The sequence below is a fragment of the Adiantum capillus-veneris genome, chromosome 13, assembly GCF_014529385.1.
Source record: "Adiantum capillus-veneris isolate H3 chromosome 13, ASM1452938v2, whole genome shotgun sequence".
NCBI lineage: Eukaryota > Viridiplantae > Streptophyta > Polypodiopsida > Polypodiales > Pteridaceae > Adiantum > Adiantum capillus-veneris.
This window is the reverse complement of record NC_140943.1, coordinates 47,988,592-48,006,282: the sequence shown is the minus strand read 5'-3', so window position 1 is coordinate 48,006,282 and position 17,691 is coordinate 47,988,592. Positions and strand designations below refer to the sequence as shown.

The 17,691-nt window shown below is 47.8% G+C and overlaps 1 protein-coding gene across 5 annotated transcripts in view; it reads right to left on the bottom strand.

Annotated features, from left to right (window-relative positions):
- LOC147443943 (ARM repeat superfamily protein) overlaps nt 1–17,318 on the bottom strand; it is a 57,126-nt gene extending 39,808 nt beyond the window's left edge. For 4 of the 5 annotated variants that reach the window (XM_086526731.1, XM_086526729.1, XM_086526730.1 and 1 more), the window contains exon 1: nt 16,934–17,316. In XM_086526731.1, the coding sequence (XP_086382857.1) occupies nt 16,934–17,081 (148 nt within the window). In that variant the 5' untranslated portion in view covers nt 17,082–17,316. Of the gene's footprint in view, nt 1–16,933 lie in introns of all 5 variants that reach the window. The other variant, XM_086526732.1, reaches the window with a different exon arrangement.
- Between the last annotated feature and the right edge of the window lie 373 nt (nt 17,319–17,691).

Here is a 17,691-nt window from a genome sequence, read left to right as displayed (position 1 = left end):
TCCGGACATCAGAGATTTTACTATTTCAGGGCGTCCCCTGTCTTTGGCAGCAGATCATGCATATTTGAGCTTCACATTGATGGTGGTGGTGATGCAGAGCTGCAGGGAGACCCATCCCCTAGACATCCACATTATCAGTTTACTACGGCAACTACTGACATCTATGGGGCCACAGTGTCGGAAAGGCTGTATGTATTGGATCTGCATCGCACACTGGATGAGCTCACCCAGGGTATGGCACATGTGTTACATGCATCAGCGGGATTGGCCTTCCCATGTACAGTGGCATCAGCAGCCCCTCCGCGTTGCACTGCTCCGTGCAACAGTTGGTATGATGATGAGTGTCGGGAGACCCGGAAGAGGCTTCAGAGAGAGGAGGCTTGTGGGGCATGTAGCCATAAGCATGCACAGACGATCTTCCGCCGTCTTATTCGGCGGAAGAAGAGGGCCTACCTGATACGCCTGGAGGACGAGATATACCAGTTGTTCTTGAGTCAGGACAGCAAGAGAGCATGGAGGATGTTTCAGGAGAGACAGCCGGGTACCCCATTACAGCCCCAAAGGCATGGAGAGCGTATGCAGAGGCACTATATGATATCCCAGGACAGCCCCCCATTCCACAGCCAGGGGACATTAGACCGCACATGAGCGACTTCTTTACTGTACATATGGTAGCAGAGGCCATCAGTAGATTACAGCATGGGAGAGCCCAAGATCAGGATGGGCTAGTGGGTGAGCACTTCATCTATGCATGTAGGGAACTGGCCCCCCTTTTGGCCACATGTTTAACAAGGCGGTTTGTGAGGGCTTTCCAGCCAGTTGGACGGCCAATACCATAGTCCCACTTTTCAAAAGTGGGGATCCGATGGTACGGGGCAACTATAGGACCATTATGATTGGGCATTATCTGGCCAAGATTTATGGGTCTATCGTAGAGAGAGAGCTCACTGTTTGGGCAAAGAGACATGGCCATAGAGCTAGAGGACAGGCTGGTTTTCGGCGAGGGTTCTCCACTTTGGATCACATATTGACTCTTCGGGCATTGATAGAGGAGCGGCGGGCAGAGGGAGACAGGAGGAGACTATATTGTTGCTTTGTGTACTTCCGCAAGGCATTTGATTCTGTCCCGAGATTTCGTTTGATGCAGAGGCTACAGGATATAGGAGTTCCAGAGGCTATCCGATGGGGGATTTATGCATTGTATGAGTCGGTGACTGGGAGGGTGAAGGCCCCAGGTGGACTTTCAGATGCTATTGAAAGTACCATTGGGGTGAAACAGGGATGTCCACTGTCTCCCACTCTCTTTGGGATTTACATCGATGAGCTCTCAGAGTATGTGGATACATATGGTAATGCAGGATCCAGCCTGGCAGGGGTGATGATACCACTTCTTTTGTATGCAGACGATGTGGTATTGATTTCGGACTCTCCAGAGGGGCTACAGAGACCGTTGGATGCTCTCCAGAGATTTTGTGCAGATAGGGACTTGACAGTGAACCTTGGGAAAAGTTAAAACCAAGGTTATGGTGTTCAACACCACACAGGCATGGGTCACTCGAGCAAAGCATCAGTTCACATTTAGAGGGGAGATGGTGGAGCAGGTACGGTCTTATGTATACTTAGGAGTGACTTTTACAGGCCCGCGCTTCTCATTGAAGCAAGCAGCAGATGCTAGGTTGGACAGGGGCTTTGCAGCTTTGGGGAGGCTTGAGAGGCAGTGTGCTCATGTACAGTTTCAGGAGCCGCGCACGAAGCTTTGGTTGTTCGATTTGTTGGTCACCCCGGCATTGTTGTATGGATCCATGGTGTGGGGGCCTAGCCTCAGTACAGAGGGGTGGAGGCGTATGGAGAGACCACTAGTTATGATGATTGCACAGATGATCCGGTGCAAGGCATCAATACCACATGCTATTGTCAGAGCTGAGATGGCAGCATCCTCCATAGTGACAGAGGCCATATTTCAAAGTGTGACAGGCCTACATCGCATATGGGAGCTCCCCCCAGAGAGATATTCGAGATTGGCACTGGATTCCTCCAGACAGTTAGCAGAAGATGGGGTTCATGATTGTTGGTATGCACAGATGCAGACATGGTTTGGGAGACATGGACTACAGATGGATGCACTTCCACCCTTCCAATATAGCTTGGACTGCCCGCACCTCCAGCTTACGCGCATTGAGCGCAACCGGGTGATCAGATCAGATATTGTGCAGCTGGAGACAGAAAGGACCTGGCAGCGACCTCCAGAGCCATTAGGCACGAAGATGGCCCATTACAGGGACCACTTCTTGCATGTTTCGTTGGAGGGTTTTGTGATTCGGCCAGCATACATGGATGTACATCTCTCACATGGGTTGCGCAGTGCCATTGGGCAGATTCGTACCTCCTCCCATCAACTATGCATCGAGACAGGCAGATACATGCAGATGGCCCAGACAGATAGGACATGTCAGCTATGCCACCAAGAGGTGGAATCTAAGGAGCACTACATTTGCCGTTGCACAGTCTATTACGAGATCAGGGGGAGATACCACTACCTTTTCAGAGAGGGCTTTGGACCATTACGTCGGGTGATGGATTATGAGGACCAGAGATGCCTCGGACTCTTTTTACTAGAGCTAAGGAGGCACATGGACAAACTATTACAAGACAGTTCTCCACCAGCAGATCGACAGCGCACTATGCGTGACTTCTTCAGTAGAGAGGGAGAGGACCCACACCCCCAGGACCACGTCCATCGAGGACTAGAGGAGTCCGTCTTGATCAGGCCACTGCACAGGGTCGTACTCGCCGTCCTCGACCACCCGGTCCTCGACCCAGACCCTGCCATTTGCACCAAATCAGAGCCATCATCGCTCGACATCGGAGACGAGTGCCACCTTTCAGCGGCCTCTCTATACTAGATCTACCCATTTGGGATATCCTGGGATAGAGGACAGGGAGATAGAGAGTTGATGGTCAGATTTGGATGGGATCAGTCATGTATTTGTACACATTCTCACTTTTAACTTAGTTTTAGCTTTGTAGACTCAAACATCACTATGATGTTGAGTAGATCTTTTTTTCTGTTTCAGTAGACGAGAGATGTATTACCAGATGTATAGTTTCTTGTCTCATGGGCCATTTTGGCTCTTTCGAGATGTTAATATTTCTCTCTCTCTCTCTCTCTCTCTCTCTCTCTCTCTCTCTCTCTCTCTCTCTCTCTCTCTCTCTCTCTCTCTCTCTCTCTCTCTGCACCCCTGCCCTGCTCGCGCAGCCCCGCTGCACCGCGCTGCTCTGCCCTGCTCGCGCACCCCCGCTGCCCCCCCTCCCCTGCTCGCGCACCCCCGCAGCCCTGCGCTGCTCTGCCCTGCGCTACAACCTCGCGCCCGCCCTGCCCTGCACCCGCTACCGGCGCTGCACCCACGCGCCCGCTATCCTGCCCTGCTCGCGCGCTCTCGCCCCCCCCCCCCCCCCCCCCCCCCCCCACGCCCGTTGCACGCTGCCCTAGCCCCCCCAACTTTCTACGCGTAGCATGTCTTCCCCCCCTCTCCTACGTGTAGATGATAATCTACCCCCCCTCTTTCCCTTTCACGCGTAGGATGTCCATCCTCTACGCGTAGGAAGTTTCCCCCCCCCCCCCCCCCCCCCCCCCGCCCCCGCCCCACCACTTTTTAACTTTCGGGCCCCATAGGTCATTATGGCCTTTTGAGGACTTTAGTATAACATTTCATTTCATTTCTACCCCCCTCCCCCTCCCCCCCTTCACTTTTGTTTTCGAGGCGCGCGCACACACAGCTGAACATATTGAGGGCACTGGGCCACACCGTCTCGCGCTCCGTCACTCGTCGCGATCGCCGCCAGTGTGGGTGCACACGTACATCCAGTGCCGCGCCCGCTGCTAGAGTGGGTGCACACGAACATCTAACCCCCTTGCGGACGGCGATCAAACATGAGGAAGACGAACGAAAAAGCCAACCCCCTAGAGGATGCCATTCGAAAATGCAAAGAGGAAATGACGGAGACCGTCACCAAGATGAACCGCAATCTCTGGGGCACAATAAACATTCTCGAAGGACGTGTACTGATCCAAGAGAGCAAGATAAGCACGCTGGAAGACCGAGTGACGACCCAAGGAGATCACGTCACTCAAGAAAGAACTCGCCGAAGCCCGATCAAGAAACACACTGGAAGAGGGTGAACTGCAACCCTCAGTAATTGAAGAAATCAACACGATCAAGGAACAAGTACGGGCCAAAAGAGGGAGAAGAACAGCACAAAGAAATGACGACTTCTTGGGTGGATGTTCTTACCAAAACCCAACAGAAGGCAGACGAAGCCGAGAAATGGATCAAGGTGGCCAAGAAAGGAAAAGACAAGGAGATAACGCCCACGTCCACACCCAACAACATCATTAACCAGACACTAGAGGAGGAGCAGAGGAGAAGGGTGCGCGCTTTACATGTGAGAATTTGCGGTCTTAAAGACAAAGGCAATGTGGACGAAGAAGTAAAAGAACTCACTGCCTTGATGGGGATTCATGAGCCGACACACACAAGGGCATGGAGAGTGGGCAACATAAAGAAAAATGGAGGCAGTGGAGAAACCTCAAAAGAAAGAGTACTCATCCTCCGTTTTCCCTCCATGGAAGCAAAGAAGTCATTCTTGAAGAAAAGACCAACTCTTAAAGAGACTGGCATCTTTCTTGGGGACGATCTCACCCTCTCCAGATCGCTCATATGTAGGAAGTAATGCCGGAGATTAGAGCGGCAAGGGGAAAAGGCAAGATCGCTTTTTATCGAGACGGAAAAGTGGTAATACTTGAGCGACGCTCCACATGACGGTGCGAGACTTATGGGACCATACTAAAAGTAGCTGCCTGGAACTGCAATGGATCTATGCGTCTTGATGTGGGTGCTTTTGAGGATAGCTTTACTGGAAGAGATATCATCTTCTACTCTGAGACACACCAGGCCCCTGGGCAATCCATGCCTCACATCAGTGGATATAGGTGGGAGACAGCCTACAGACAGGAGACACGCTCAGAGCATAGAGGGCGGGGCTCGGGAGGAGTGGCGTTATTTAGAGAGGATCTGCAGCCACTGATACACATAGCCCGCAGGGACGAGCAGGCTAGGTACATGTGGGTGAGACTGAAAGCAGAGACAGGCAGACACCTCTATCTAGCTATTTGTTACTTTCCCCCGAGTACATCAGTTTATGCACCACCCAAAGGACAGTCCCCTTTCTCTATTTTGGATGATGACATATGGGAGTTCTCTAGGGACGGTGACATTATCATCCTCGGGGACTTCAATGCTAGGACTACCCATCACCAGGCAGTGTTTTATGATACTTCAGAGGAGATGCTAAGAGAGATAGATGTGGCAGAGACAGGCCTTTCCAGACTATCACACGATATGGAATATACTGAGTATGGGCGACACCTGATAGACATGGGCACTGCACATGGATTGGCCATCTTGAACGGCCTACAGAGATTTCCTGTTGCGGGAGGCTTTACATGCTTCCCACACAGACATGGAGCCAGCACGGTGGACTATGTCATGGCACAACCGAATCTCATCTCTAGTATCGAGGATCTCACAGACCGGTCGGGGTGGCGGTGGATCATGCTCTGGTGTCAATGACCATCTCCTTCCATTTCAGTGCAGCACACAGGCCACGAGTAGCAATCCCTACTCGCTACACATTCACAAGGGAGACGGACTCTGTATACATGGACGAAATCTACAGACGGCTATGCACTGAGGACCCGGGGCGACCTTTGGAGGAGCTAACTACTATACTGACACAGACATTACATGAGGCAGCAGCTGACGCATACCCACACACCCAACCTGAGCTGAGCCGCCGATTTGGGAGCATGCCTCAAAACAGCTGGTACGATGAGGAGTGCCGCCAGACTAGAGCCAGACTTCAGAAGGAGGTGTTGTTGGGGGACGTCACTCACAGACAGTCACAGATGGACTTCCAACGCCTGGTGCGGCGGAAGAAGAGGGCTTTTTTGGCTAGACTCGAGCAGGATCTATATCATCTATTCTTGAGTCAAGACTCGAGTGAGGCGTGGCGGCTCTTTCATGAGCAGTCCCCCCCCCCCCCCTCTGCTATTTCCTCCACAGAGACCTGGGGTCAGTACGCATCATCTTTGTACACAGTACCTGGACAACCGCCCCTCCCCAACCCCCCCGACCCATGCCCACATACATGTGTCTTTTTCACTACTGAGATGGTGAAGAAAGCCATTGACAGGATGAAGACTGGGAGAGCATATGATCATGAGGGCCTAGTAGCTGAGCATTTCATGCATGTCAAAGACCTACTAGCAGAGCTTCTAGCAGTTATGTTTAACCGTGCCATGTGTGAGGGCCTACCGGACACTTGGAGCCTATCTACAATCGTACCTATCTTCAAATCAGGAGACCCCATGGAGCCCGGGAATTATCGCACTATTATGATTGGGCACACACTGGCACGGCTGTATGCATCCATTCTTGAGCAACAACTGAGTAGATGGGCAGAGAGGGAAGGAATACGTGCAACTGGGCAGGCAGGATTCAGGAGAGGCTTCTCTACTCTTGACCATATCCTAACACTCAGGGCCATCATCGAGGAAGGCAGATCTCATGGGAGACGGATCTATTGTATCTTTGTGGACTTCCGCAAAGCTTTCGACACGATACCCAGAGCTAGACTGATGTGCAGATTACAGGAAATGAGAGTACCCACAGAACTCATTTGGGGGATCATGCCATTGTACAGATCAGTAGTAGGGCATGTACGCACCCCGGAGGGACTTTCTACACCGGTTCACTCCACTATTGGGGTGAAGCAGGGTTGCCCGCTCTCTCCCACTCTTTTCGGTATGTATGTGGATGAGATTTCTAACTACATTGACAGCGATGGAGATAAAGGTGCTCATTTGGCAGGGACATGGATTCCACTTTTGTTATATGCTGATGACATAGTGTTGATCTCCGAATCCCCAGAGGGAATGCAACATCAATTGGATGCTCTGCATACGTTTGCCCACGAAAGTGGTTTGTCTGTCAACCTGGGTAAAACCAAGGTTATGGTGTTTAATACCACCCCACAGTGGATCAGGAGGTCAGCACCTACACTCACATACGGCCAGAAGACTGTGGAGTACACAGACGCTTACACTTACCTTGGAGTGGTTTTTAGCGGACCTACATTCTCACTCAGAAGAGCAGCAAAAACCAGACTTACTAGAGCCCACGCAGCATTGGGTAGATTGGAGAGGATGTGTTCGCAGGTTCAGTTTCAGGAGCCCCGTATGAAGCTCTGGCTCTTTGACACCTTGGTGGCTTCAGCATTGCTCTATGGAACCGAGATATGGGGACCTTCACTGGATCACCACGGGAGGAGGGTCGCTCAAACGGATGGGGGAACATGGAGAAACCTCTCGTCTCTATGATCTCGCGGCTCATTAGAGCCAAGGCATCAGTACCACGGGCCATTATCCGAGCAGAGCTAGCGGCCCCCCCACTTGTGGTGGAGGCGTTCACCAGATCAGTCTCCTTCATAAACCGCACATGGGCACTTCCTAGAGACAGATATGCTCACATAGCACTTGAATCCTCTCAACAGTTAGCCATACAAGGAGATGCAACATGCTGGTATGGGGAGATGACATCATGGTTTCAGGCACATGGGTTCAGTATAGACCGGCTGCCACCATTCCATTACTCATTGGATGCACCATCTCTCACCCTTACACAGTCAGAGATCACCAAGCTCATACGCCAAGACCTGACCCACCTAGACACCAGAAGGACATGGATACAACCAGCACAGGAATTGGGCACGAAGATGGCTTTTTACAAATACCATCTTCTCCAGCTTACGGAAGATGGTTTTGTGGCGAGACCCAGATACATGGATACCCACTTGTCTCATGGGATACGATGTGCTATTGGCAAGTTACGCACATCTTCTCACCAGTTGCGGATTGAGACGGGGAGATACAGCGGAGTACCAGCAGAGGACAGGACATGCCCCTTGTGTAACATGGAACCTGAGACAGAGCTACACTATACATGTCGCTGCCCCGTCTACTACGAGATACGAGGCTGCTTCCATTGCTTGTTCAGAGAAGGTTTTGGACCACTCTCAAGAGTCATGGGATACGAAGATCAAAGATGTCTGGGTTTGTTCTTGCTCGAGCTGCGCAGACACAGAGATAGCCTGATGAATGGCGAGGCTAGCCAGTCTCAAAGACGGATCACAGACTTCTTCAGAGCAGACACGGGACAACCGCAAGAGCCACTCCCACAGCAGAGCTCCCCCTCGTCTCACACCAGAGGCACACTGATTGACCGAGCGATTGAACTGGGGAAATCCAGGCGCCCGCGACTGCGAAGAACTACACAGCATCGACGAAGGCTACGACAGAAAATTTGGAGCACGTTGGCCAGGCATACACGACGCCCGGTCAGACTACTAACCATGGAGGAAATTGATGAGATTCGCCAACGACCGATGCTAGATCTCTTGTGATTCAGCTATCCCAACAAGCCGCCCATTTTTTTGCTTAGTCTTTTGCTTGGTTCACATCGATCAACTTAGGACCCCATAGTATATATCTTTGTTTTGTACTGTTGTTAGGTTATTTTGTTACTCTGACTTTGTATCAGATCCACCACTTTGTAACTTTCGGGTCTCATAGGTCATTATGGCCTTTTGAAGACGTTAATATAACATTTCATTTCATTTCATTTCTCTCTCTCTCTCTCTCTCAGTTCACTGTTATTTGAAGTGCTAAAAGTGTTCAGTCTGTTCTTTTCTGTTGGCATGTAGTGCCCGTCCTGTGACACAATGCTCCCAAGCTAATTTGAGTGGAGAGCAAGCCCTAGGCACACTTCTAAAGGCCCTTGGCCAACTCAAAAGCAATACACAAGAAGCTGCAGTTCTAAAAGCTCTTGGCTCCAAAAAGCAAGCGCCCCATGGGCTGTCTGTACGCTGCTGACACATCATCAGCTCTTTGCAATTTGCAACGTAAATCAGGGGCGTCTGTACAACCTGCCACATCAGCATGTTTACGCAAATTGGGGATCCTTGCTTTATTTAAAAAGGTTTTAGGCCCCTCAATCGGGTCCCATAAGTTGGAAGGATTGGGTTTTTAAAACCTAACCTCTTTGGATCCCTCGACAGAAACTTGTAAATTGAAACAACTTCTGCTTCATTTCACTAGGGCTTCGAACCCTCTATCGGGCTCTCTTCTTTAGGCCATGCCACATCATCACTTTGTGACATAACCCCTTCTTGAAAGAATTGTGATCGCCCTTGATTACGCCTGCAAAAACAGACATTGGACAAAAACTAGTTCAATAGACACAGACTCTAAGTACCGACATACTAGACTACAAATGTCATGCACTTGCACGAAGACAACAATCACTAAACATTCACATCACTATTCTTGTTGAGATCTTAGATGAAAATCATGATCATCGTAACTTATTTAGCAATCACATCTAGACCGCGCTGCTATTTTCACAGATGTCTTGATCTACCAAATCTCGTTACTATCACATCCCATCACCCCTCAGGTGACTAAGACAAAATGTTGCAACCTTTTTTCTTTCAGACATGTATTCAAACACTACACACATGAGAGAGCACATGTAACAAATCCATTTTAAGAATTCCCATTTCAAAGTCATTTAGCAGAATATTGATAGCCCGTCAGTATCCTTGAAATCTCAAAAGAAATCATTGACTTTATTCCCATCAAGGCAACCTGTGACAAAGGAGCAGAGTAACTCCCCTCTTGTGCAAATTCAACCTACCGATTCATCGATAGCTCTTGGAATAATCGATGCTAAACCAAAAGCCTCAAGGTAAAGCTCTAGTAAGTGAGGAGTGTCTGCTAAGTCCTCCTCCTCTATCCACTTGGCATCTAGAGCCGAACAACTCCTGAACTTGACCAAAAACCATCGTGTCAGCTTACCTTCCACTTTCCTTTCCTTGTGAGCCAGGACCACTTCGGGAATGAGTATCTCTTCCATCCCTTCCACTTCTGGTTGCTTGTCTGGCTCCCTGTCCACTAGCACTTCACCTTTGAAAGGTCTCAATAAACTCACATGAAATGCATTAGGAATCTTCCAAGTATCTAGTAATCTCGGTCTGCATGACACATCATTTATCTTTTCTTGTATCTGGAAAGGCCATAGTATCACATACTTAGCTTTGGAAAAAGCCTCTCCTTACCCTTCCGTTTTTATAATCGTGCTTTCTCAAACCTAATAGCACCCAATTATCTTCCTTCAACTACAAGTCACGTCGATGCTTCTTTGATGCCTTCTTATATCGTGCTTGAGACTTCTCCAAAGCCTCCCATACCTTGGCAAAAGCAATGACCAGATTCTCTGTACACTGATCTGCTTCAAAAATCTTATATTTGGTTCTCATAATGGGTGGAACCTTTCTGACACCCTCGGTAATCTCAAATGGCGCCTTCCCCGTAGACATGTGAACTGTGTTGTTGTAAGCAAACTCCACTAAGGGTAAAAACTTTTTCCACTCGGTCTTCTTATCAAAGATGTAGGACTTTAACAAGTCTAAAACCACTGAATTGGCTATCTCCGATTGCCCATCTGTCTGTGGATAAAACGAGGATAAGAATTTGAGCCGTGTGCCTATATTCTTCCATATTGCTCTCCAAAACAAACTTGTGAAGCGGGAATCTCAATCTGAACTATAGATTAAGGCATACCATGTACTCTGAAAATCTGTGAGACAAACAGCTTAGCCAAATGGTCGGCTTTTATTGTCTACTTTACCGGATTAAAGTGGACATGTAAATTGAAGCGGTCGATGACTGTCCAGATGCCATCACGCCCATAGAAAATATTACAAGTGGTAACTCAGAAACATTCAAAGTAGAGCTCGTAATGAAGAGAGAGGAGCTCCTCCAAATCATAGGCAACTTTGAGAGACTGCCGAAGAGGTTTTTTGAAGAAGGGTACATACTCCACTTGAATCTCCTGAAACATGAGGAATTACGTGCTCTCCACATTGTTCATAGCACCCAAAATCTAACCCATTCAAAAAAGTGTGCATACGGCTTAAGCAGTGGCGGCAACACCGCAAAAAGCCAGAAATATCAACCAAAATGTACTCCAAGAACACACACAAAGAGATGTAGAGATACAGTCTACAAACTGTTTTGTATGAGAACAAAACCACAATAAATGTGGAATATTCTCAATGCTGACACCGCACTGAACTCATCACGAGGAAGCTAATCCTCTAGAGTGCAGAAACCTGCCAGTTGGGAGGACCCAATTATGCATCTCCACATAAACAATCGCTCCTTTAAAGGAAGCTTGGCATGCCACACTTTTATAACTTTATGTCGCCACCTTGCAGCACCTTTGCTCATATTCCCTACCTTATTACAGTGTTCCTCACACACACACACACACACACACACTATGTTCAGTTCTCTCAATTAAGTAAAGTAACCTTGTATTTGTGTGAAGTACTAGATCCAAGTTAAAATCATTAAACCATTTCAATACACCTGACACCACCTCAAGGGGCTCAGACATCTACAAGAAAGCTTCGCTCCTACTCTTCAACATGGACTGGCTCCCGCATCAAGTTGGTTTCTCTGTATTGGCCATCCCATTGAGAGTTTCTACATAGCAAAAGCCTCTATTCCCGAGTAGAAACAACCACCTTGTCCCCCTTCCCATCCACCCAACCGGCCAACTTTGTCCTACAAATGTGGTATGCGCATAATCAAAGCAAGTGTTCTATTCCTGAAGGTCCCCTCAAGCCAAGGATCACTCATACTCTGAAGGAAGAGGTAGAGAATGATCTTGCCTGAGAGTACAATCTACAGGTTGACTCTTATCCCAAGGAAAGAGATAGAAAATATACAATTCATGCTCTTTTGTACCCCCTCTCACTGCTTGGCCGAAAACTTTATCTCAAAACGACACCACATGCTCATCAATATGACAACCATACCCAAGTACGTAAACCTCATGCCATAGTTTTTTTCACATGCGTACAGTTGAGCAGCTGTACTGCCATACAGGTCTGGGTACGAAAGAGTATGGAATAGGATTCCGTACTCCCCAATGGTAGGCAAAAAAAATTGGGGCAAAACTTATTCGGGTTGCACGTTTATTGTCGCGCGAGCATGCTCCAAAAATGTTTTAGCAGGGAGGGCTCCATGTGAGAGATCTAGGCCAATCACCCCCTGAACCATCACCCATCTTCCTCGCTAACCCACCAGTGGCGCGGCTCGACTCTTCCTCATGAGGGCCAAGACACTCCAAGCTCCATCTTCCAAGCCGAATTCTTTGCAGATGGGCCGAACCAAGCGTGCAAAGTGGCAATTGTGCACTGAGTGAAGGCAATCCTAGACTTGCACATGTATTTTTTTTTTGGCACTCATGGGACAATGGTCCCTTGTGTATTCGTGCGCATATATTAGGCTGTCACGTGACACATCCAACCCTATGTGTCCGTGGACAAGCTACACCATGATCAGGGTTGAGTCAGTCCAGGCAAGTCTAGATTAGCAGTGATCTGGCACTTTTGTGAGTCTATTCGTAGACCGTGCATGCCTAGTCACTTAGTGTAGATGCATATCCTCTGGTTGCACACAGCATGATCATCAATATTCCTTTCAGAATCCATCAGATTCAGTCAGGGGAATTTTCCAGTGCATTTAGCATATTTTCCCTATTTTTGGTATTTTTCACTTATTATTTTTAAGTGACTTTCCAACAAAAGTAGGTAGGGCAATTTTGCTAAGAAAATATATAAGCAAACCCAAGTTAGCACTTTCTGGCAGAAGAGGTAGTAAGAGCACATGCTCAACAAGCACCTTCTCAGCAAAACCCCAACAGTACCCCCCAGCGTTTTTGGTTTTCCTTCATCGCCAGACATTCCCTCACTTGGCGTTTCCAGATTGGCTTCATCGCCATAGACTTCAGCCCAGCGTTTTGCATATCGCCACACCTCCCCCTGAACCCTGGCGTTTTTCATCTTGACCATCGCCAACACATCAGACAAGCCAGCGTTTTTCACTAACGCTAGCAGTCAGCCCAGCATTGTTGGTTTTCAGCCCTTATCGCAGCAGATGGACAGCGTTTTCAGCATGCATGATTAGCATCAGATTCAGCCATAAAGACTTGCAGATATCAGCCATTTTCAGCCCTCGAAAACGCAGCCAAAACAGTCATTTTCAGCCACCCAAAACAGCCCAAAGATTAGCAGATTTTCAGCATGAGCAAAGCGCAAACAATCATTCCGTTGCACCTAACATTGGTATCAGAGCTTTGGCAATGTTCTGTATCACTCAAGGAAAGAACCACAAAAAAAATTTTGCTTGTTGAGGTCGCACGAACCCAAGTTCGCTTGGCCGTGTCGATTCCTAATCATGTTTTGTTGAAGAGTGACAAAAATCCCAAGAAAGAAGGTCTTGTCCAACCTCCCCTTGTGTCTCTTTTCACTCATTGAGAGCGGACCGTCCACTTAGCGGCCGGCCAATCGACATGAGGTGGGAAAAAGCAACCTTGGTGTGAGCCCAAGGCCGCCAAGGGGTGCGCCCGTGGAAAAGAGTAGAACTCGGGTGAAGAGAAGATCCTTCTCAAACGCGATTTGCAAGCGAAAGAAAACCTCAAGAACCTCAAAATCCTCAAGAACTCAAGAACCTCAAGACCCTCAAGAACCCAAGTTCCTCGTGAACTTAAGAACCAAAGATCATAGTGCATGGTCGTCACCCGAAGCGGAATGGATACTTCGCATACAGGTGATGAGCATGAGAGAGGCGGCGAAGATTTTTCCCCACCAAGAGATTTTTTCGACCCTCCCCCTTCGCCATCTACGCCACGAGTTGTACTAACTCCTATGGAGATGATGGTCAAGTCGATGTTGGACATGATGGCACAACAACAAGAAACGAATCGAGTTGCGTTGGCACAACTCGTAAGCAAAGTAGAACAGCAAGAAGCTAAGGACCGTGAGCACGACGAAAGAATTACAAGACTTGCCGCAGAACAAGCAGCTAAGGACCGTGAGTGCGACGAAAGAAACGCAAGACTTGCCGCACAACAAGAAGACAATTGCCTTGCTTTAGAACACGAACGCGACGCACGAAAAGAAAGAAAAGAACTAAGAAAGGAGGAAGCGATAGCACGAAGCGCGGCCTTAGAGATTGAGCGTGAGGCTCAACGAGAACTACGCACTCAAGAATTGATTCGACAAGTACTTGCCTCGAAGACCGAACCACCCAAAGATCGTGGGAGTTCATCAAGTGGCGCAAGCCACGATACGGATTCCAACCATCCAGTCATAGAGAAGTTGACTTTCAGTAAGTATGACAGTAAGATGGATGCTACGGTTATTCATTCTTGGTTGCATCAATTTAATGGACCACTCTCGCCGACGAGAGTGGGGCCTTCGGAGGAGGGTTTTACAACATCTCCGGTGTCGTGTCTCTCTTCTCTCTCTATCTCTCAGTCTCATACACTCGCACGCACACTGTCCATTCACTTTGTTTGTGATCATAGCACTTTCCATTAAGAACGGAAGGCTCTCCCTTCCATAAGAACTAAAAGGAACCTTAAGCACAGTTCGGAGCACTCATCTTGAGCAAAGCGCAAACAATCATTCCGCTGCACCTAACATAGGCATTGTTGGCCATGGTGTGGGAGGCCCATGTGATGAGGCACGCGCCAACAAATATTGTATAGATTGTCAAAAGATTGCATGCAGATGCAAGGCCGGAGGGAGAAGACAAAGGTGCTTTTGTGGATGCATTGGTCAACGATTTGGGAGGAGATGCCTCTCAAGCTCAAGGAGGTGCTTCAATGAGTACGCATGTTGAGGGAAGGACTAATGTAAGTGGCTCTTCTAAGTCCAATGTGAGGTCCTCGAGAGGAAGAAGGGAAAGTTGCATAAGGAGGCTTGGCAAGTGCATTTGGTTTGCAAGCAAGCAGACTAAGCCTTGTGCAATTTTTTTCATGTTGAGGATGTTCGTACATGGAAAGTGCATGGACCATGCAACCAATTGTGTTGGCGCTGGTTAGAAAGACGCGGAAACACATTTCTTTTACTCGATGTGCTTGCCATTGCTTGAACCTTTTGTTCGAGGAGATTGGTTGGGTTACAAAAGTGCTTAAAAAAGCAACACAGGTTGTCTGACAAGAAAGTCTATTGTGTTAGGCATTGTTTCGACAGCTTAGCAAGGACTTGGTGAAGTCATCAACCACACGATTTGCGTACTGCCTTATTATGTTGGCCAATCTTGTAGATGAAAGATGCATGTAAGGTGTGTGCAAGCTTATGATTGATGAAAATTTTGAGAAGATGAAGACATTCAAGACTGCAAAGACTAATGAGGTCTCGAACATTGTGTTTATGCATCCTTTTGGCAAGAGGCCTAGCTGATTTTGAAAATATGTGCTCCCATTTTGAAAATTCTCCGTTTGGCTAATAGGGAAGGCGCCACCATGGGACTTATGTACAAGCTTACGGGTCACATGGTAGAGCAAATTCAAAACATGAAAGGCATTGATGTTGCAAGGATGAGAGAGATGAGGAATCTATGCATTAGAAGATAGAATATGATGCAAGAGGGAGTGAAATGGTAGGAAACTTTTGGGGCTTGCACACCCGCTTTTGCAAGCTCTTTCTATAAGGGTCGTTTCTCGAGGGACATGTACCTCTCCATGTAAGAACATTGGAGCACCTTCTAACTTTCATACCAAGAGAAGAAATAGGTTGCTCCCATCTCATGCAGAGAAGCTTGTGTACATACGCACAAACTTGAGGCTCGTATCCAAAATCGAAGAGCACGGCTATGAGAGAATGGAGGTCAAATTGGAAATGCTCGATAAGGCAAAAAATGACGAACGCTTACTTGCCTTGCAAGAGATTCAAGAGGCCATTGTAGAGAGTACATATGATGCGATAGAGCCTATTCCCATTTTTGGTGCCAATCATATTGGGACATCATGCTCAATTAGTGATGAGGATGAGGATGACAATGGTGGTGATAATAACACCACTTATGACGATGAGGATGTGAGCTATGATGAGAGTTAGAGCCCGCTGCTATTACTTCCAGCCTCGGCCCTCCTCTACCCTCTACTTATGGTATTGACTATCTACTTATCTTTTTTCTCTAGACTATAGTCTCTACTTATATTTTGGATTCAGAAGCCTGTACTACTTCAGGATTTTGCTTGCTTCTACAATCCTTTTTGCTTGGAGTCTACTTCATTACTTTGAGGCTCCATCTTCCACTTTCTATTCTTTGTCTACATGCCTTTGGCCAGTCACATTTGTCTAGTTATGATGGTTATTGACTGATCGGTGTATCGTGTGCAAATTGAGCAGCGAGTTAGTCTCTAAATTGGCTAAAGTTTCTACGGTATTGTGTTCCTGTATAAATTTTTAAACATGGTGGTGCAGTATGTAGGCTTTTAAGTATCAAATGTAGAATATCCAACGTGTGGAATTCTAGGAGGTCTGATCCGTGATTTTGTACCCACGTGTGTGCGACTTGTGGTTGACGAGTGGAAAAACATTGCCTCATGCAACGCCAAGAGATTAAATCACGGTCAAGGAGCATACAGTCTTTGCAAGATATGCAATCTCCTCTGCCTCAAGGAATAAGCTCCGTAACCCCTCCCCAGACATAAGGACCAATGAGTTGTCTTCCCCAATTATATGCCCTCACCAAAATCCTCAATCCTACCTATTGACTGATTTTTTCAGACATTGGGGGCTCTTTTCATGTCGGATCTCCCTCTGGAACTCTGAATCGGAGTGTGATGAATCCATTAGACAATTGCAACAACAGTTTTCGTTGATGTCTGACCACTGTGATGTTCAAGCCTTCATGATTCGGGGAGAGAGAGAGAGAGTGAGAGAGAGAGAGTACCTTTGAGATCTGCTCCTTGCAATCGAAACGTATGGATGGCATCTTGGAGAGCTTCTTGCAGGTCCATCCCAAAGTCCTCCATGTTCTCCTTAACGACCCCATCGAAGGTCTCCTGAGAGATCTGCACGCTCTGTCTTGTAGAACTCATGGCTGTGACAAAACCAAGCACACCAGGAGGAGGGAAATGGAGTTTAAACTTGATACATAATTTTCGGCGAACAGGGCCAACAATGTCTGGCCGACCACCAAAATCTTAGGCCCCTGGCCTCGACACTGAAAGGGCACACGGGCAACTAGGGTAGAGGAGCCAGTAGGGGGCGGGTAACTTGGGGAGCTTCAATCTCTTTCCTCCTAGCTCGACTTCTTGCGCTTAGTTGCTCATTTTAATCGCCTTCTCACAAGCTTTTAGGAGAATTAATTTGGGGCTTCTCACAAGCTTTAGGAGAATTAATTTGGGGCTGGTTGGATTTGCGAGCCGATGGTTGTGACTAGGTAGAGGAGCCAGTAGGGGGCGGGTAACTTGGGGAGCTTCAATCTCTTTCCTCCTAGCTCGACTTCTTGCGCTAGTTGCTCATTTTAATCGCCTTCTCACAAGCTTTTAGGAGAATTAATTTGGGGCTGGTTGGATTTGCGAGCCGATGGTTGTGGCACCATTTTCGAAATCATGTGTATAAAAAATCGGCATGAATAAGAAGATCAACAAAGACCAAAAGAGGTAAAATGTGACCACGGAGGCTTGAACCCACACATTGGTCAAT